General features: G+C 58.6%; 1 protein-coding gene across 4 annotated transcripts in view; it reads left to right on the forward strand.

Annotated features, from left to right (window-relative positions):
* NECTIN2 (nectin cell adhesion molecule 2) overlaps positions 1–19,532 on the forward strand; it is a 42,802-nt gene extending 23,270 nt beyond the window's left edge. For 3 of the 4 annotated variants that reach the window (XM_048827804.2, XM_048827807.2, XM_048827808.2), the window contains 4 exons: positions 8,070–8,214; positions 10,887–10,950; positions 16,914–17,003; positions 17,556–19,532. In XM_048827804.2, the coding sequence (XP_048683761.1) occupies positions 8,070–8,214; positions 10,887–10,950; positions 16,914–17,003; positions 17,556–17,735 (479 nt within the window). In that variant the 3' untranslated portion in view covers positions 17,736–19,532. The remainder of the gene's footprint in view (positions 1–8,069; positions 8,215–10,886; positions 10,951–16,913; positions 17,004–17,555) is intronic. The other variant, XM_048827806.2, reaches the window with a different exon arrangement.
* Positions 19,533–20,868: the final 1,336 nt, after the last annotated feature.

A 20,868-nucleotide genomic window follows, 5' to 3' on the forward strand; every position in this document is an offset into this window, starting at 1 on the left:
GAGGGGCTGAAAAGAGTATTGCTGGGGGGAGCATGAAGGGCTGCGCAGGTGGCGGGAGGAAGAGTCTGCATTATTGGGAGGGCAGGGGCACGTGCATGAAGGCAGGTGTGTTTGGGAGGGCAGCTGTGTACGGGGTCAAGGAGGGCGTGCTGGGGGGGGGCATAGTGCCAAGGAGGGCGTGCTGGTGGGAGGGGGGTGCTGTGCCAAGGTGGGTCATGGGGCACCAAGGCGGGTGTGCTTGAGGGGCGTGTGGTGTCAAGGTGGGTGTCCTGGGGGGGTAGGGCACATGATGCCGAGGTGGGTGTGCTGGGGGGGGGTGCACGGCGCTAAGGAGGACATGCTGGAGAAGGTGCATGGTGCCTGGGGGGGGCATGCTGCACCAAGGCGGGCATGCTGGGGGGGGCGCGGAGCACCAAGGATTGCATGCTGGGGGGATGCGCAGCGCTAAGGAGGGTGTGCTGGGGGCACATACGCCCTCCCCCCACTCACCTGTATTACTGCAGGGTGTGCGTGGGAGGGAGCCGGCCGGGGGCACACTGGAAATGCATTGTTAGCAGGGTGAGGGGCGTCTATGGGGCATTGCGCTGGAGGGGTATAGAAGGGGGTGTGTGCGGGGACAGTGAATCGCCAACTTATCTAGAGATGGGCAGAAACGACTTCTGTGGGCAGGAAAAAACCCAAACTTTCCAACCGAAATGGCTGGTGCTTTTTGTTGTGTGGTCACAGAAATTTCCATTTTAATCAACAGAAAACTAAAAATCCCCGGGGGGAGGCGTGGGAACATCAGACCCGCCGGCTCATGTGCAGTGTCTGGGGCGACAGAAAGCATCAGTTGGACCTGCTCCCCAAACCCAGCCTGCTCTGGGGCGGGTCCAGGTTTGAGTTGGAAAACGTCCATTTTATTAGTAGCTGCCCAGGTTGGTGGCAGGCTCGGGGGGTCGCCCGGCTCTGTCGGCGCCGCAGGTTCTGCCGTTTGTCTCGTGCCCCATTGCGCCTTCCTAGATTCCAGGTTGGGGGGGAGCCCATCTGACGGGGGAAGGGTCAGCCTGGAGGGCTGGGGGCCCATTGCCCCTGGCTGGGGACTGGGGAGGCCTGTGAGTGTCGCTGCAGGTGTCTGCGGTTTCGGGCCCCTGTCACCACAAGCAGCATCCGCTCAGGTGTGAAATGTGGTGTATGGTTCGTGCACGGGCCACGCTGAGAGGAGCTGGGGCCAGATGTCAGGGGTGGGGGAGCTGGGAAACCAGTAAGGGGGCCCCAGACTGACTTGCTCTCCGGGGTTCTGTATTGGGGCTCCTCCCCCCACTCCTCCCTGCGAGGGTCCCTCCCTGATTCTCTGCTGCTCCTCTCCCCAGAATTCCCCCCCCTTTCCCCTGTGCCACCCACCTCCCCCACTGCTGGGATCCCCCTAATTCTCTGCCAGTGCCGCCTGCCCAGGTTGGAGGCGCTGGGGAGACCCGGGCTCTGTGATCTGTTGTGGGACTTGTCTCCCCATGGCTTTGCAGGCCTGGGGCAGCCCCCTCCAGCCCCCATGCCCCTTGGGAGCTTGTGGTGTCAGTTCAGCAGTCCTGCGGTTGGTTTTTGGCTGACCTGGCCCTGACCCGGCAGCTCCCAGCTTTGAAGTGCTCGCAGCTGTTCCACGCTTGCTGGGACTGGGCAGTAGCTCTGGGAAGGCCTGGGACCCACCCCCGAGCCCGGCTGCCATCTCCCCAGCCCAGGGTCGGATCCACTGCTTTTTAGCTGAGGCTTGGCATCTAGGAGTTGCCAGGTGAGGGCCCATCTAGCCCAGCATCCTGTCTTCCATCCAGTGCTGTGTGTCAGAGGGGAGGTGAGAGAGCCCTGCAAGGTGGTGATTGGTGTGACGATGTGATGCAGCAGGGAGAGGGGAGTGTTGACCTGGGAATGTGCCCTGGGGATGGGAGACCTGAGAGCCTGTCACCTGAGCCGGGAGGGGGAGGGGGAGATGACACCTCTGCCCAGGAATGTGGACGGAGGCTGCAGCAGGGAACCTGCTGGGTGGGTTTAGGTTTCAGTTTGGGACTGGGTGGAGGAACACAGGGAACCCCAGGGCTAGGGTCTAAGCTCCCTGCTCCCCCAGAAGGACTTGACTGAGGGGTCCTGGGGGTACGCACAAGCTCTGTTTTGGACTGTGTTCCTGTTGTCCAATCAACCTTCTGTTTTACTGGCTGGCTGAGAGTCTCAGTGGATCCCAGGAAGAGGGGTGCAGGGCCTGGACTCCCCCACACTCCGTGACAACTGGCCACTCCCCCCACCCCTCAGGCAGGTCTCATCCTGACCCTCCGAGAGATCGGTGTCATACCTGCAGTGGGGTGCACAACTTGCCAGCAGTTGCTGGTGTTCTCTCCCTGGGTGACTCCCCATGTCCGGTAGCACTGGGTTCCAGTGGCTCACTTGCCTTGGGGGGGAGTCGCTTCCTCTCATCTGTTGGGAATCTGCTGCCTGATGATCTTGCTGAGCGTCCCCTTGGCTAAGCGAGGGGTTGGGGGGTGCCCAGACAGGGACCCCATCCCCAGCAGGAGCCTCAGTCTTGCTGAATCATGGCAGGGGGTTGGGGCACCCATTTCTTGCCCTGCTGCAGCCCCAAGTATAGCATGGGGCGGGGGTCTGAGGGCAGCTTTTGTAGGCCGCTAAAGACCAATTAACTGAATCCCTCCCAACTGCCCAGCACGGGGAGGGGGGGCCTGCTCTGGCCAAGGATACCTGGGTGAGCCCCCCCCCACATGCACGTGCCCTCCCCTGGGCTGTTTAGGGACCACTGTGGAGCAGCCAGAGCTCTCAACAGCTGGAGCCAGGGCTGGTGCGGGGCAGGCAGCAGGGATGTTGGTGCTGGGGGAGATGATGCCATTGCCCCCCCGGGCACCACAGACACGGCAGGATCTGCCGCATGGGAGACCCCTGTGCTGGGGGGCTGGATACACGGTGACCCCTCGCGTGTTGTCGTCCGCCCCCCCGGAGCCTGTTCCACATGGGGTTTGACGTTGCCAAGGGCTGGGAGCTGAAGCAGCAGTTCTGGGGCTATTCCCCTTTTACACAAGTGCAGCTCCCCCATGCCTCCCCATCCTCCCCGCAGGGCCCTGGCTTCCTTTGCAGCCGCTGAGCTGAGGATGAAGCTGCCTGAGTTAAAAATAGCATCTGCCTCTCTCCCAGCCCTGGGCTGGGCTCTAGGTTTGGGGGGATGGGCTGGTCACACCCTGGGGGGTGGGTGCAGGCTGGGTGAGGGCATGCCAGGCAGGGTGCAGGGATGGGGTGTATGCCAGGTAGGGGACTTCTGTGAGGGATGAGGTCATGCCAACAGGAGGGATACTTGCTAGGCGGGGGTCTCTGTGGGGCTGGTGGGGTGCACGTTAGGCAGGGAGTCTTGGGTTAGTGGGGTGCATGCTAGGCAGAGGGTCTCTGTGGGGTTGGTGGGGTGCATGCTAGGCAGGGGGTCTCTGTGGGGCTGGGGGTGCATGGTAGGCAGGGGGGTCTCTGTGGGGTTGGTGGGGTGCATGGTACGCAGGGGGTCTCTGGGGTTGGGGGTTCATGGTAGGCAGCGGTTGCTGTAGGGCAGAGGGGATGCCAGTTGGATGCCGGGACTGTGCTCAGCTCCGTTCCTGCGGCTCTCTGCAGCGCAAGGGGAATCCCTTGGGGTGAAGGCAGAAGTGAAAGGGCAAGTCCTCAAGCACCAGTGCGTGACGCCATCCCCCAAACTCTCCCACCCCCGTCTCTGCCCGTTCCTGGAAGTCCTGTGATTTCCTCTCTGCAGCTCGCCTGAGCTGCGGGCATAGTTCTAAGTGGCTGTGTGGTGTATAAATAGCCCGTGTTTATTCCTGGCAGGGAAGTGGGGCTGCAGGGAGAAGCAGGGATTTTCCCAGGGCTCGATGGCAAGGGGTTGCTGGGAGAATGCCTGGAGGTTAGAGACACGTGTAGCCCGTCTGTGTTTGTGCAGCGCCTGGCGCGGGGGGCTCCTGCTCTGTGACCTCTCTCTAGCGTCTGTCTGAGCCTGTAGGGGTCACACTCCATGTCGTGTAACTTTTCTCCCAAAAAGCCGCAGGCTAGAACTTCCCTTTTGTAAAATGCACAAGCCGAGCCCCTCCCATCCCATCAGCCTGTGACTCCGGGAGCTGGGGGGTTATGGGACTTCCCCCCGCCTCGGCCCATCTCTCCGAGGGGCTGTGGAGTTAGCAGGGAGCTGTTGGATTCTGCAGCCGCCTGTAGCAATTGCTCAGCTGCTGCAGGATCAGCAGATGGTTCAATAATGTGTGGACCCTTTGGGATCCACCTCTAGCAAACCGCGGGGGGGCTGACCAGGAGCGAGTTCCTGTCGAGCTTCGAGGCTCTTCCCCAGTGTCTGTGAATGCTGAGTCACACGGAACAGGGTTGTTTTTCTGTTTATGCAAAGGGAGAAACACCAAGCCAAAGCCCTGCGTCCTATTTCAGTTTCATCCAAACATTTCTAGGGGAAACACCATTTCCCCCCCTCGCACCCGGGCTGTTTCCTGCCAAGAGAGGGGACGGTGGGAGGGTTTTTCACCTGTGGTGTCAGCCAGGGATCTCAATGCACTTTGCTATACTGCGCCCCTCTGCAGGGGCTGTCACCATACAGAGCGTAAGCCCCCAGCTCTCTAGCTCGGAGACTCGCCACTGCAGGGGCTTTGCCCCATGGGCCCACCCTATGGGACTTACCCTCGTAGGCACATGAAGGCTGGGGAGAGCAGGGGATGGAACTCAGGGTTCCTGAGTCCTAGGCAAGGGCCTAACCATTGGACCATCCTGCCTTCCCTTTGGGAGGGGGTCACTAGCCTGGCATCCTATCACCCTCCCTGCCCAGCGCCTGTGGCCTCTGGTAATGTGCCCCTCAGGGAAGTGTCACCTGAGCCCCCAGTCTCAGGGCCTGCAAGCTGTGGGACTCAGGTTCTCAAAGTTGGGGGTCTCAGTTGGGGGAGTTTTGGGGCCCCACAGCCCAGGAGGGGGCTGGGGGTTCACAGCTGGGGGGTCTCAGCTGGGAGGGGACTCTGGGCCCCCGAGCCTGGGAGGTAGGAATGGGGGGTTCACAGCTGGGGGGTCTTGGGGCCCCAGAGCCCAGGGGGGAGCTGGGGGACCAGGGGTTCACAGTTGGGGGGTGTCTGCTGGAGTTCACAGCTGGGTGTCTCAGGGCCCCAGAACCTGGGGGGAGCTGGAGGACTAGGGGTTCACAGCTGGGGGAGTCTCAGAGCCACAGAGCCAAGGAGGGAGATGGGGAGTGGAGGGATGGGGGAGGTTTTCACAGCTGGGGAGTCTCAGGGCCCCACAGCCTGGGAAGGAGCTGGGGAGGCCAAGGGTCTGGGCTGTGGGGTCCCAGGCCCATGGCACCTTTGGGGGCAGGAGGTGAGAGGCGGATGAGATCTGGGCACACCCGAAGGCTGAAGGTGAAACTGGAGCCCATGGGGGGGACACACACTGATGCTTGGGGGGAAGAGCCAGTGCTTGTCTGCAGGCAGGACGGGGGTGGTGCGAGAAGGGGGGCCGTGGGGGGATGGGAGCTATGCGGGGACTGCAGGCTCGGGGGATGGGGGGCTGGCTGCAGGCGCAGTGGAGGAGTCGGACTTTGTTCCCACGGGCCAGGCAGCGTGATAAGATAAGGGGACTGCTGCATTCCCAGCCCTGGAGATGGGAGGAGGTGATGGGGGGGCCCTGTGTGAGTGTTTCATTGCTTTGGTATTTCATCTCCTGCACACAGTGAAACTTGGCTCTGATTTCCCCCCACATCAGTGGTGGGGGAGGGGGAACCCTGAGACAGCCCCTCCCCCTGTGAGAGCTGATGGGTTTTGGATCCCATGAGTCACCTGCTGCCATCCCAGCACAGGCCCCAAAGGCTGTACTGCTGCCTTCCCCCCAGTGTCTCAGGAGAGACCTGGCTGTACCCTCAGCAGTGGGGGGCTAGTGGTTACAGCCGAGGAGGGGGCTGCGAGCCAGGACCTCCTGGGTTCTATCCTGGCTCTGGGAGGGGAGAGGTGCTAAGTGCTGAGCATCTGCCCTGTGAAAAACAAGGCTCCCTTTTCAGGAGTGTTGAGGTGGGTGCCCAAAATCACCAGGCACTTTTGGAAATCTCGGCCACTATCTGTAACATGAAAAGGAGGACTTGTGGCACCTCAGAGACTAACAAATTTATCTGAGCATAAGCTTTGCGTGCATCCGATGAAGGGAGCTGTAGCTCACGAAAGCTTATGCTCAAATAATTTTGTGAGTCTCTAAGGTGCCACAAGTCCTCCTTTTCTTTCTGCGGATACAGACTAACGCGGCTGCTACTCTGAAACCTGTCTGTAACATGTGGAGAGTGTTGTTCTTACGCGGGAGGCTCGAGAGGCTCAAGTGTGGGGGCCTCATGTGGTGCCAGGCACTGCACAGACCCCAGCTGAGACGGGGGCTCCGTCAGGCTGGGTACTGAATTGCTCCCGGTCTAAGTAGGGAAGACAGCCAGAGCTCGAGCTCTTATCCCCGTTTCCCAGCTGAGAACTGGCTCCGGAGAGAGGTGGGGACTGGCCCAAGGTTAGCCGGGGAGTCAGCAACAGCTGGGAACAGCACCCAGGAGTCCTGAGACCCAGTCCAGTTGCTTACGCTCTACCTCCCCTCCCCGGCATAGGAGGAGACTCCATTGACGCAAACCAGCAGACTTACAGTTACAAGTGCATGTTAAACCCTCTGCTTTGGGCTATGGGCCAGCTCTCACCTGGTGAGAATTAGGAGGGGCTTTCCCCATGGCCAGGGACCCCCATAACTGCAGGGTTTCCGGGGCAGCCTGTCTCGCTAAGGGAGCCTGACGCCAGGTTGCTGGATGGGGAGAGGCCAGGCCCAGACCAGCCTGTCCCTGCTGGTGCTGAGATCTCTGGCTCCATGGGGGTTTCTGCAACACGGCAACTTGAAAGCCCCCAGCCCCCACCCCCAAGCTAAAATGAAACGGCCTGGCAGCATTCCCAGTTGCTTGTGCATAATGCATGGGGCTGTGTGTAATTCTGGGTTCTCCCCGGAGAGCAGGGGGAAGGGGAGTTTGCAGGCTGGATGCACTGGCTGGCAGAGAAGGGAGAGCGAGCTCCTCACACACCTGCAAGTACAGTGTGGCTTTCTGGGGAGGTGGGAGGTGACGCTCACATCTATAGGGCAGGACCAATGCTCCATCTCGAGAACCGGGAGGTGGGAGCTTTTCTGCACCCCCCCAAGCCTTGTGCTCAGGAACAGAACCCAGGAGTCGTGGCTCCTGGCCAATGTTCCCTCTAATTTTTGACAGGCAGTGTGCGCAAAAATTTTCTTCTGTGCAAATTTTTGTGCGCGCAGTGTTTCACCATGTGCATGGGGTTCAGGATCTGTGGGCGCGCACACATGCACAGAGCTTAGAGGGAACAGTGCTCCCAGCCCCCCTCCCCCTGCTCTAACCCACTAGACCCCACTCCCTTCTCAGAGCTGGTAATGGGACCCAGGAGTTCTGCACCCCCCCACCCCCTGCTCCCCAGAGCCATGGGTAGAACCCTGTATCCCAGCCTGCTCACTCTCATGCAATGAACCCTCCCCCTCCCCCCGCAGCCACACTCAGTATAGCATGAGGGAGCGTGGGGAGCGGAGCCAGGCTGGCTGGGGTCAGCTCCTTTGGTGGGGTCCCAGCTGGTCCAGGACCTGGTGCTGGGCCCACAAACTTGCTGCCCCCTGGATAGCTCAGCCTGGCAGCGCCACCTGGTGGGCTCCTGAGGGCTGGGCCAGAGTGAGCAGCTGGGACCCCAGGGGGTCTGGGGGGTGCCTGGCCCAATCCCAATAGGGCACAAGGGGAACGGGTCAGGGGTTAGGGCTGGCCTGAGGGATGGATTAGAGTGAGGGGTAAAGGTTAGATTTCAGTGGAGGGACGGGGGGACTGGAGGGTGGGTGAGGCTGGGGCGGGGGCAGGTCTGTGATGCTGGGGCTATGGACGGGATGCAAGATCCTGAGGAAGGTTCCTCTGTGCCCACGGGACGTCCTGGGTGGTCACAGAGAGGCCAGAGGGTGACAGGCCTTCCCCTGTGGCATTGCCCCTCATCCATTCACGCCCCCCTTCCTCTCTTTCCTAGCCCAGCCCAACATGGATGGCGCGGGCAGCACAGGGGGCATCATCGGTGGCATCATTGCTGCCATCGTGGCCGTGGCCGTGGTGGCCACTGGGGTCCTGATTTTCCGCCAGCAGCAGAAGAATCGCACAGAGCAGGACAACGACGAGTGAGCGACTCGGAGAAAAGCGCGGTGCCCGGGGCGCAGGGATCGGGGAACAGTGCGGTGCCTGGGAGTGCAGGGGTCGGGGTTTGGAGAAAAGCGCGGTGCCTGGAGGCGCAGGGGTTGGGGAACACTGCGGTGCCTGGGGGTGCAGGGGTCGGGGTTTGGAGAATAGCGCGGTGCCCAGGGGCGCAGAGATCGGGGAACAGTGCGGTGTCTGGGGGCACAGGGGTCGGGGTTTGGAGAATAGTGCGGTGCCCAGGGGCGCAGGGGTCGGGGAACAGTGCGGTGCCTGGGGGTGCAGGGGTCGGGGTTTGGAGAAAAGCGCGGTGCCCAGGGGCGCAGAGATCAGGGAACAGTGCGGTGCCTGGGGGTGCAGGGGTCGGGGTTTGGAGAAAAGCGCGGTGCCTGGGGGCGCAGAGATCGGGGAACAGTGCGGTGCCTGGGGGCACAGGGGTCAGGGTTCAAGGAACAGGGCAGTGTCTGGGGGCACAAGGGTTGGGAAACAGGGCAGTGTCTGGGGGTGCAGGGGTCGGGGTTCGTGGAACAGGGCAGTGTCTGGGAGTTCAGGGGTTGGGATTCAGGGAACAGGGTGGAGCCTGGGGGTGCAGGGGTCGGGGTTTGGAGAATAGCGCGGTGCCTGGGGGTGCAGGGGTCGGGGAACAGTGCGGTGCCTGGGGGTGCAGGGGTCGGGGTTTGGAGAATAGCGCGGTGCCTGGGGGTGCAGGGGTCAGGGAACAGTGCAGTGCCTGGGGGTGCAGGGGTCGGGGTTTGGAGAATAGCGCGGTGCCTGGGGGTGCAGGGGTCGGGGTTTGGAGAAAAGCGCGGTGCCCAGGGGCGCAGGGGTCGGGGAACAGTGCGGTGCCTGGGGGTGCAGGGGTCGGGGTTTGGAGAATAGCGCGGTGCCCAGGGGCACAGGGATTGGGGAACAGTGCGGTGCCTGGGGGTGCAGGGGTCGGGGTTTGGAGAAAAGCGCGGTGCCTGGGGGTGCAGGGGTCGGGGTTTAGAGAAAAGCGCGGTGCCTGGGGGTGCAGGGGTCGGGGAACAGTGCGGTGCCTGGGGGTGCAGGGGTCGGGGTTTGGAGAAAAGCGCGGTGCCCAGGGGCGCAGGGATCAGGGAACAGTGCGGTGCCTGGGGGTGCAGGGGTCGGGGTTTGGAGAAAAGCGCGGTGCCCAGGGGCGCAGAGATCGGGGAACAGTGCGGTGCCTGGGGGCACAGGGGTCAGGGTTCAAGGAACAGGGCAGTGTCTGGGGGCACAAGGGTTGGGAAACAGGGCAGTGTCTGGGGGTGCAGGGGTCGGGGTTCGTGGAACAGGGCAGTGTCTGGGAGTTCAGGGGTTGGGGTTTGGGGAACAGGGTGGAGCCTGGGGGTGGAGGGGTAATAGTTTGGGGAACAGGGCAGTGTCTGCGGGCACAGGGTTCAGGAAACAGGGCAGTGTCTGGGGGTGCAGGGGTCGGGGTTCGTGGAACAGGGCAGTGTCTGGGAGTTCAGGGGTTGGGGTTCGGGGAACAGGGTGGAGCTTGGGGGCGCAGGTGTCGGGGTTTGTGGAACAGGGTGGAGCCAGGCAGTGTCTGGGGGCGGAGGGGTCAGGGTTCATGGAACAGGGCAGTGCCTGGGGGCGCAGAGGTTGGGAAAAAAGGTGGTTTCTGGGGGCACAGGGGTTGAGGTTTGGGGAACAGGGCGGTGTCTGGGGGCACGGCGTCGGGGTTTGGGAAAAAGGGTGGAGCTGGGGGCGCAGAGGTCGGGGTTCGGGGAACAGGGCGGTGCCTGGGGGCTCACGGTTTGGGGAACAGGGAAACAGGGCGGTGCGTGGGGGTGCAGGATTTGGGGAAGAGGGTGGTGTCTGGGGCGCAGGGGTCAAGGTTCAGGGAACAGGGCAGTACCAGGGGGCACAGGGGTTGGGGTTTGTGGAACAGGGCACTGTATGGGTCGTAGGCGTCGGGATGTGGGGGTTCGGGGAACAGAGTAGTGTCTGGGGGCACAGGGTTTGGGGAATAGGGCAATGTGGGGACCCATGGGTCAGTGTTCGGGGAACAGGGCAGGGTCTGGGGTGCAAGGGTTGGAGTTCAGGGAACAGGGCGGTGTCTGGATGCGCAGGGGTCAGCATTCGGGGAACACGGCAGTGTCTGGGGGGGAACAGGGCGGTGTCTGGGCGTACAGGGGTCAGGTTTTCGGAAATGGTGGTTCCTGGGGGTCCAGGGGTAGGGGTTTGGGGAACAGGGCAGTGTCTGGGGGTAGAGGGATTGGCATTCATGGAATAGGACAGTGTTTGGGGGTGCAGGGGTCAGGGAACAGGGCAGTACCTGGAGCGCAGGGGTCAGGGTTTGGGGGGTCAGGGAACAGGGCGGTGTCTGGGAGCACAGGGGTCAGGGTTTGGGGAACAGAGCGGTGTCTGGGTGTGCAGGGGTCGGGGTTTGGGCAGGAAGATCAGGGGAGGGGGCTCGGAGAGCATCCAAGAATCAGAGCTTGGGGGATGGAATCTGGGGGTCAGAGGTATGGAGGGGGTTTGGGGGTTCTGAGGGGTGAAGGACGAGGAAGTGAGGAAGGGGAGAGGGTCAGTGTGGGGGAAGGGTGATGAGGGTCTGGAAGACGATTTGGGTAGGGGGTCAGGGACATGCTTTCTCCTCCTTGCCCCCACCCACAATAACCTCTCTGCCTTCAACTTCCCTGCCCCCTAGCCTGGATGCGCCCCCAGCATACAAGCCGCCCCCTCCCCAGAAGAAGATTGAGGACCCTGAGCTGGTAGGTGCCACATCTCTACTACCTCCAGGGGGCAGGGGGGATGTATCTAGCGGGGAGCAAGGAGCCAGGACTCCTGGGTTCTCTCCCTGGCTCAGATGAGCAGCTCAGCACATTGCTGGCTCTGGCCGGGTCATAGAATCATAGAATATCAGGGTTGGAAAGGACCTCAGGAGGTCATCTAGTCCAACCCCCTGCTCAAAGCAGGACCAATCCCCAATTAAATCATCCCAGCCAGGGCTTTGTCAAGCCTGACCTTAAAAACTTCTAAGGAAGGAGATTCTACCATCTCCCTAGGTAACGCTTTCCAGTGTTTCACCACCCTCCTAGTGAAAAAGTTTTTCCTAATATCCAACCTAAACCTCCCCCACTGCAACTTGAGACCATTACTCCTTGTCCTGTCCTCTTCTACCACTGAGAATAGTCTAGGTCCATCCTCTCTGGAACCCTCTTTCAGGTAGTTGAAAGCAGCTATCAAATCCCCCCTCATTCTTCTCTTCTGCAGACTAAACATCCCCAGTTCCCTCAGTCTCTCCTCACAAGTCATGTGTTCCAGTCCCCTAATCATTTTTGTTGCCCTTCGCTGGACTCTCTCCAATTTTTCCACATCCTTCTTGTAGTGTGGGGCCCAAAACTGGACACAGTCCTCCAGATGAGGCCTCACCAATGTCGAATAGAGGGGGACGATCACGTCCCTCGATCTGCTTGCTATGCCCCTACTTATACATCCCAAAATGCCATTGGCCTTCTTGGCAACAAGGGCACACTGCTGACTCATATCCAGCTTCTCATCCACTGTCACCCCTAGGTCCTTTTCCGCAGAACTGCTGCTGAGCCATTCGGTCCCTAGTCTGTAGCGGTGCATGGGATTCTTCCGTCCTAAGTGCAGGACCCTGCACTTATCCTTGTTGAACCTCATCAGATTTCTTTCAGCCTGTCACGGAGTCCCTGGGCGATGCTCTGGAACTGCTCCCCATGAAGTCAGTCAGGACTCTGGGGTAGTCGCCTTTCTGTGAGCAACCTGTCTTCAGGACACACAGCTCACACAGCTTCCACCTTCCTGGGTCTGACCTCGGAGCATTCAGCATCCTCTGCCTCTCCGTGCGCTTCCCACAGCGAGTCCGCTCAGGCGGTGCTCCTGGGGAAGCCAGAGGGTCCTGCACCCCAACTTCGCAGTCAGACGTGACTCTCAGCCAGCCAGTAAAACAGAAGGTTTATTAGACTACAGGAACATGGTCTAAAACAGAGCTTGCAGGTGCAGAGAACGGGACCCCTCAGCTGGGTCCATTCTGGGGGGCAGTGAGCCAGACAACCACGTCTGCACTTCACTCCATGTCCCAGCCAGCCCCAAACTGAAAAACCCTCCAGCCCCTCCTCCTCTGGGCTTTGTTCCTTTCCCGGGCCAGGAGGTCACCTGATTCCTTTGTTCTCCAACCCTTCAGCTCTCACCTTGCAGGGGGGAAGGGCCCAGGCCATCAGTTGCCAGGAAACAGGGTGTCGGCCATTCTCTGTGTCCAGACTCCTGCACACACATGCCCTCTAGGGCACTGCAATGATCATACACCCTTACCCCACCACCTAGATACTTAAGAACTGCCTAGGGGAAACTGAGGCACCCCCACACTATTCAGAGGAAACATTAAGAACAGTCCCACTTCGTCACACAGCCCAATCCTCCAATTTGTCTAGGTCCCTCTGTATCCTATCCCTGCCCTCCAGCGTCTCTACCACTCCTCCCAGTTTAGTATTGTTCGCAAATTTGCTGAGGGTGCAATCCACACCATCCTCCAGATCATTTATGAAGATATTGAACAAAACCGGCCCCAGAACCGACCCCTGGGGCACTCCACTTGACACCAGCTGCCAACTAGACATGGAGCCATTGATCACTACCCATTGAGCCCGACAATCTAGCCAACTTTCTACCCACCTTATAGTGCATTCATCCAGCCCATACTTCTTTAACTTGCTGACATGAATACTGTGGGAGACCGTGTCAAAAGTTTTGCTAAAGTCAAGAAACAATACATCCACTGCTTTCCCTTCATCCACAGAACCAGTAATCTCATCATAGAAGGCGATTAGATTAGTCAGGCATGACCTTCCCTTGGTGAATCCATGCTGACTGTTCCTGATCACTTTCCTCTCATGTAAGTGCTTCAGGATTGATTCTTTGAGGACCTGCTCCATGATTTTTCCAGGGACTGAGGTGAGGCTGACTGGCCTGTAGTTCCCAGGATCCTCCTTCTTCCCTTTTTTAAAGATTGGCACTACATTAGCCTTTTTCCAGTCATCCGGGACTTCCCCCGTTTGCCACGAGTTTTCAAAGATAATGGCCAATGGCTCTGCAATCACAGCCGCCAATTCCTTTAGCACTCTCGGATGCAACTCGTCCGGCCCCATGGACTTGTGCACGTCCAGCTTTTCTAAATAGTCCCTAACCACCTCTTTCTCCACAGAGGGCTGGCCATCTATTCCCCATGTTGTGATGCCCAGCGCAGCAGTCTGGGAGCTGACCTTGTTCGTGAAGACAGAGGCAAAAAAAGCATTGAGTACATTAGCTTTTTCCACATCCTCTGTCACTAGGTCGCCTCCCTCATTCAGTAAGGGGCCCACACTTTCCTTGGCTTTCTTCTTGTTGCCAACGTACCTGAAGAAACTCTTCTTGTTACTCTTGACATCTCTCGCTAGCTGCAGCTCCAGGTGCGATTTGGCCCTCCTGATTTCATTCCTACATGCCCGAGCAATATTTTTATACTCTTCCCTGGTCATATGTCCAACCTTCCACTTCTTGTAAGCTTCTTTTTTATGTTTAAGATCCGCTAGGATTTCACCGTTAAGCCAAGCTGGTCGCCTGCCATATTTACTATTCTTTCGACACATCGGGATGGTTTGTCCCTGTAACCTCAACAGGGATTCCTTGAAATACAGCCAACTCTCCTGGACTCCTTTCCCCTTCATGTTAGTCCCCCAGGGTATCCTACCCATCCGTTCCTTGAGGGAGTCGAAGTCTGCTTTCCTGAAGTCCAGGGTCCGTATCCTGCTGCTTACCTTTCTTCCCTGTGTCAGGATTCTGAACTCAACCAACTCATGGTCACTGCCTCCCAGATTCCCATCCACTTTTGCTTCCCCCATTAATTCTTCCCAGTTTGTGAGCAGCAGGTCAAGAAAAGCTCCCCCCCCCTAGTTGGCTCCTCTAGCACTTGCACCAGGAAATTGTCCCCTACGCTTTCCAAAAACTTCCTGGATTGTCTATGCACTGCTGTATTGCTCTCCCAGCAGATATCAGGAAAATTAAAGTCACCCATGAGAACCAGGGCGTGCGATCTAGTAGCTTCTGCGAGCTGCCAGAAGAAAGCCTCGTCCACCTCATCCCCCTGGTCCGGTGGTCTATAGCAGACTCCCACCACTACATCACTCTTGTTGCTCACACTTCTAAACTTAATCCAGAGACACTCAGGTTTTTCTGCAGTTCGTACCGGAGCTCTGAGCAGTCATACTGCTCCCTTACATACAGTGCTACTCCCCCACTTTTCTGCCCTGCCTGTCCTTCCTGAACAGTTTATAACCATCCATGACAGTACTCCAGTCATGTGAGTTATCCCACCAAGTCTCTGTTATTCCAATCACGTCATAATTCCTTGACATCACCAGGACCTCCAGTTCTCCCTGCTTGTTTCCAAGGCTTTGTGCATTTGTATATAGGCACTTGAGATAACCTGCTGATCACCCCTCATTCTCAGTATGAGGCAGGAGCCCTCCCCTCACAGACATTCCTGCCTGTGCTTCCTCCCGGTATCCCGCTTTCCCACTTACCTCAGGGCTTTGGTCTCCTTCCCCCGGTGAACCTAGTTTAAAGCCCTCCTCACTAGGTTAGCCAGCCTGCTCGCAAAGATGCTCTTCCCTCTCTTCGTAAGGTGGAGCCCGTCTCTGCCCAGCACTCCTCCTTCATGGAACACCATCCCATGGTCAAAGACAGAGGCAAAAAAAGCATTGAGTACATTAGCTTTTTTCACATCCTCTGTCACTAGGTTTGCAAAAAGAAAAGGAGTACTTGTGGCACCTTAGAGACTAACCAATTTATTTGAGCATGAGCTTTCGTGAGCTACACGAAAGCTCATGCTCAAATAAATTGGTTAGTCTCTAAGGTGCCACAAGTACTCCTTTTCTTTTTGCAAATACAGACTAACACGGCTGTTCCTCTGAAACCTGTCACTAGGTTGTCTCCCTCATTCAGTAAGAGGCCCACACTTTCCTTGACTTTCTTCTTGTTGCCAACATACCTGAAGAAACCCATCTGGTTACTCTTAACATCTCTTGCTAGCTGCAACTCCAGGTGTGATTTGGCCTTCCTGATTTCACTCCTGCAAGCCCGAGCAACATTTTTATACTCTTCCCTGGTCATTTGTCCAATCTTCCACTTCTTGTGAGCTTCTTTTTTGTGTTTAAGATCAGCAAGGATTTCACTGGTTTCAGAGTAACAGCCGTGTTAGTCTATATTCGCAAAAAGAAAAGGAGTACTTGTGGCACCTTAGAAACTAACCAGTTTATTTGAGCATAAGCTTTCGTGAGCTACAGTTCACTTCATCGGATGCATACTGTGGAAAGTGTAGAAGATCTTTTTATATACACACAAAGCATGAAAAAATACCTCCTCCCACCCCACTCTCCTGCTGCTAATAGCTTATCTAAAGTGGTCACTCTCCTTACAATGTGTATGATAATCAAGTTGGGCCATTTCCAGCACAAATCCAGGTTTTCTCACACCCCCCGCCACACACACACACAAACCCACTCTCCTGCTGGTAATAGCTTATCTAAAGTGACCACTCTCCTTACAATGTGTATGATAATCAAGGTGGGCCATTTCACTGTTAAGCCAAGCTGGTCGCCTGTCATATTTACTATTCTTTCTACATATCGGGATGGTTTGTTCCTGTAACCTCAATAAGGATTCTTTAAAATACAGCCAGCTCTCCTGGACTCCTTTCCCCCTCCTGTTATTCTCCCAGGGGATCCTACCCATCAGTTCCCGGAGGGAGTCAAAGTCTGCTTTTCTGAAGTCCAGGGTCCATATTCTGCTGCTCTCCTTTCTTCACTTTGTCAGGATCCTGAACTCGACCATCTCATGGTCACTGCTTCCCAGGTTCCCATCCACTTTAGTTTCCCCTACTAATTCTTCCCGGTTTGTGAGCAGCAGGTCAAGAAGAGTTCTGCCCCTAGTTGGTTCCTCCGGCACTTGCACCAGGAAATTATCCCCTACACTTTCCAAAAACTTCCTGGATTGTCTGTGCACCGCTGTATTGCTCTCCCAGCAGATATCAGGGTGATTGAAGTCTCCCATGAGAACCAGGGCCTGCGATCTAGTAACTTCTGTGAGTTGCCAGAAGAAAGCCTCGTCCACCTCATCCCCCTGGTCCAGTGGTCTATAGCAGACTCCCACCACGACATCACCCTTGTTGCTCACACTTCTAAACTTAATCCAGAGACTCTTAGGTTTTTCTGCAGTTTCATACCGGAGCTCTGAGCAGTCATACTGCTTCCTTACATACAGTGCAACTCCCCCACCTTTTCTGCCCTGCCTGTCCTTCCTGAACAGTTTATATCCATCCACGACAGTACTCCAGTCACGTGAGTTATCCCACCAAGTCCCTGTTATTCCAATCACATCATAATTCCTTGACTGTGCCAGGACTTCCAGTTCTCCCTGCTTGTTTCCCAGGCTTCTTGCATTTGTGTAAAGGCACTTGAGATAACTCGCTGATCGTCCCTCTTTCTCAGTATGAGGCAGGAGCCCTGCCCTCTCGCCTGCTCCTGCTCGTGCTTCCTCCCGGTATCCCACTTCCCCACTTATCTCAGGGCTTTCGTCTCCTTCCCCCGGTGAACCTAGTTTAAAGCCCTCCTCACTAGGTTAGCCAGCCTGCTTGGAAAGATCCTCTTCCCTTTCATGTGCTGGTTCGTTCCAGGTCTCTAATCCCCCCGAGGTTGAGGTTGAGAATATCCCACTGAAAGCTGCCTACTTCGAGCCCAGCATTGCAGTGGATCCCCAAGAGCCGGTAATTACTGCGGGGGAGGGAGGGGATGCGAGGGGGCAGGGTCTTGGGCAGGGGGATCAGGTGCCCAATCCTCTCAACTAGGATTATCCCTGATAAGAACATCCAGGACGGATCAGAAACTCCTCTGGGAACCCCTGCCCCAGGTCTAACCAAAACACCCCTCTCCCCTTTGAGAGCTGAGGACATAACCCAGGAGTCCTGGCTCCCAGCCCCCACTGCTCTAACCCACCAGCCCCCACTCCCTCCCAGCGCTGGGGATAGAACTCAGGAGTCCTGACTCCTAGACACCCCCCCACCGCTGCTCTAACCACAAGACTCCACTCTCCTCCAAGAGTCAGGGATAGAATCCCAGAGTCCTAGCTCCCAGGATCTCTACTTTAACCCACTAGACCCCACTCCTGTCCCACAGCTAGGCATAGAACCCAGGAGTCCTGGCTCCCAGCCCTCACTGCTCTAACCCACTAGTCCATCTGTCTTTCTGTGAGCACAGAGGATCCCCTAGGGGTCGGTGACCTTGCTGCCCACCCCATCTGTCCATCCATCTCCTTGCAGGACCTACCACGGTACCACGAGCTGCCTACGTTGGAGGACAAGGAGCCAGCAACGATGGGGCCCAGCCTGGAGGACGAATACCTGGACCAGATCAACCCAATCTATGACGCCCTGTCCTTCGCCTCAGGGGAGGGTGTCCCCGAGCAGGGCTTCATTATGTCCCGGGCCTTATACGTCTGACAGCTTGGCACAGATGGACTCGTGTCTCCCTGGATAGACAGACAGCTCCCTTCCCCACTCCCTGCAGCTCCCCCGGCCCTGTACATGAGACCCCAACCGAGGTGCTCCCTGGGGTTTTGGGGAAGTTCTCTGGCCTGTTATATGGGACATCAGGCTAGATGATCCCAATGGGCCCTTCTGGCCTTGAAATCTATTAGTCCCCACCCCCACCACTCCCTGGGATCCCCCAGCTCAGACAGACACATGGCTTCCTTCCCCACCCCCACAGCTCTCTGGGATCCCCAGTCTCGGACAGACACATGACTCTCCGGACTCTCCACCCCCACTGCTCCCTGAGCCCTGTATGTCTGAGATTACCCCCACCCAGATGGACACAGGGGGCCCCCCTTGACTTTCTAGGCAGACACCTGGCTCTGCCCACGGCTCCCTGGACTGACACTGGTGCCTGGCTCACAACCCCAACTGGGCTCCTGTCCTGTCTGCTCCCAGTGGGGTCAGTGAGGCTACAGCCCTCAGCAGGTCTGGGGGGGTCTGGCTTGAGGGGGGGGAGCAGGGTGTTGGGGCCTGGAGGCCTCAGTGCTAGAAGTCTGGATTTGCCAAAGGTCAGAACTCATCCTCCCCCTCTCCATGCCAGGGGAACAGTCTCTCCTTGCCTTCTGTCGGAGTCATGATGGGGCGGGAGGCAGCATCTTCCCCTGGCCTGGCACAAGGGTGACTTTAGTTACTGTAGGAGCAGCTCCCTGCTGCTGCCGCTAGTGGGTGGGGTTGTGTGAGTGGGGATGGGTGAGAGGCTGGGGGAATAGGGAGTGCTCCCTTTCTCGCTGTGGGGCTGGTTCCTTGTCCACACACCGGTGGGTCAGCCCATTCACTACTACAAGGAGCTGCCCTATTGCAAGGAGCAAGTGTGGGGAGGGTGCAACCCCAGCCTGGATTCTCTACTTGCATTTCATCATTGGCTCAGACAGGATCCCTGCCTCAGCGACTCCCCCGCCCAGCTGGGTCGGGGGCCCTGCCATCAATCCCTCCTCCCTCCTGCTTCTGGGCCCTGCCCTGGTCCCCGCTGTACAACCACCTTCCATGGGGTATCTGAGAATGTGAAGGGTTTTTTTGTGTTACTAACTTGATTGGTCTCTAAATAAATCCACCGCTGTTGCTGCTTCTTTCTCCCTCCCCACCGGTGTCAAATTAAAGATGGGGGGTTAGCAACTTCTCTTTGTGCCTTTGCAGACATCCTGAGTGAACAGGGTGATTAGTGCCTTCGGAACCACTACTGAGCGACTGGGTCTGGGGCTTTAGCTGCTGCCCTGGTGCCTTCGGACCCGCCACTGAGCGACTGGGTCTGGGTCTGGGGCTTTAGCTGCTGCCCTGGTGCCTTCGGACCCGCTCCTGAGCGACTGGGTCTGGGGCTTTAGCTGCTGCCCTGGTGCCTTCGGACCCGCCACTGAGCGACTGGGTCTGGGGCTTTAGCTGCTGCCCTGGTGCCTTCGGACCCGCCACTGAGCGACTGGGTCTGGGTCTGGGGCTTTAGCTGCTGCCCTGGTGCCTTCGGACCCGCTCCTGAGCGACTGGGTCTGGGGCTTTAGCTGCTGCCCTGGTGCCTTCGGAACCACTACTGAGCGACTGGGTCTGGGGCTTTAGCTGCTGCCCTGGTGCCTTCGGACCCGCTCCTGAGCGACTGGGTCTGGGGCTTTAGCTGCTGCCCTGGTGCCTTCGGAACCACTACTGAGCGACTGGGTCTGGGTTGGGGATTTGTTTTTTGTATTTTCTGTTTCTTAAAATAAATGTTTCTAAACCAGAGCTGGTGGCATGTCTCCCTCTGGGGATGGGAACAGCTGCAAGAGCTGCTGCCTTGGGAGTGGGGGAGGGCAGTGGGGAGGGCCTTGAAACTGCCATCCGTGGTGGGGGAGGGCGGGGGCAAGGCTCAGGCCCAGCATCCCCCTGGAGCACCCGCCAGGAATATCCTGTGCTGGGGCTGGAGGCTGCCATGCGCTGGGGGGGCAAGAAACTGACATCCGGGGGGGGGTCTGGGCGCTGCCATGCGCTGGGGGGGGGACTGGGCACTGACATTTTGGGGGGGGGCAAGAAACTGACATGGGGGGGACTGGGTGCTGCCATGCGCTGGGGGGGGGACTGGGCACTGACATTTTCAGGAGGGGGAGCAAGAAACTGACGTCCGGGGGGGGGGTCTGGGCGCTGCCATGCGCTGGGGGGGGGCTGGGCACTGACATTTTTTGGGGGGGCAAGAAACTGACGTCCGGGGGGGGGTCTGGGCGCTGCCACGCGCTGGGGGGGGGGCTGGGCACTGACATTTTTTGGGGGGGGGCAAGAAACTGACATGGGGGGACTGGGCGCTGCCATGCGCTGGGGGTGGGGCTGGCACTGACATTTTCTGTGGGGGGGGCAAGAAACTGACGTCCGGGGGGGGGACTGGGCGCTGCCACGCGCTGGGGGGGGCAAGAAACTGACATCCGCTGAGGGGGAGCCTGGACACCGCCAGCCTCTGGGGCGGACACTGGGATCCAGGCCCCGGCAGGTTCCCTCGCTCCCGCCCCCCATACCTGGGGGGGGTGGGCTGGAAACCCCACCCTCGGGGGGCGGAGTTGGTATCTGGCTCCGCCTCCAAAATGGCGACGCCACCGCACGCGCGCCCCCGCAGACTCTATGGCTGCCGCGGTGCATGCCGGGACCATGCCACAGCTCTGACCTTGCGGCCGCACCGTGCAACCAAACTTGCTGCCCTCGGGCCCCGCCCCTGGGAGGGCGGCCAATCAGGAGCAGCTCCTGGGCCTGGCCTCGCCTCCGGCCAACGGGAAGGCGGCATGGGAAAGGGGCGAGGCACGGTGACACAGTGGCCAATAGATGTGGTATCGCGGAGAGAGGCGGGTCATACGCAGGTCTGTCCAATAGCGATGGCTCATAAGGGCGGGGTCCGTGGAGACTCTACCCAATGACGATCCGCCATACGCCGGAACAGGCGGGACATGGAGGGGCAACAGCCCATGAGGTCAGGGAACCCCGGAAGTAGGCGGAGCTTTCTCTACCCTTAGCCAATGGATATACGCGATAGAGGCGGAAGGGGCGGAGTCTAGGTCGGCGCTGGCCAATGGCAGCGTGGAGGGGGCGGAGCTGAGGC

The sequence above is a fragment of the Caretta caretta genome, chromosome 24 (genome assembly GCF_965140235.1).
Source record: "Caretta caretta isolate rCarCar2 chromosome 24, rCarCar1.hap1, whole genome shotgun sequence".
In the NCBI taxonomy this organism is placed as follows: Eukaryota; Metazoa; Chordata; order Testudines; family Cheloniidae; genus Caretta; species Caretta caretta.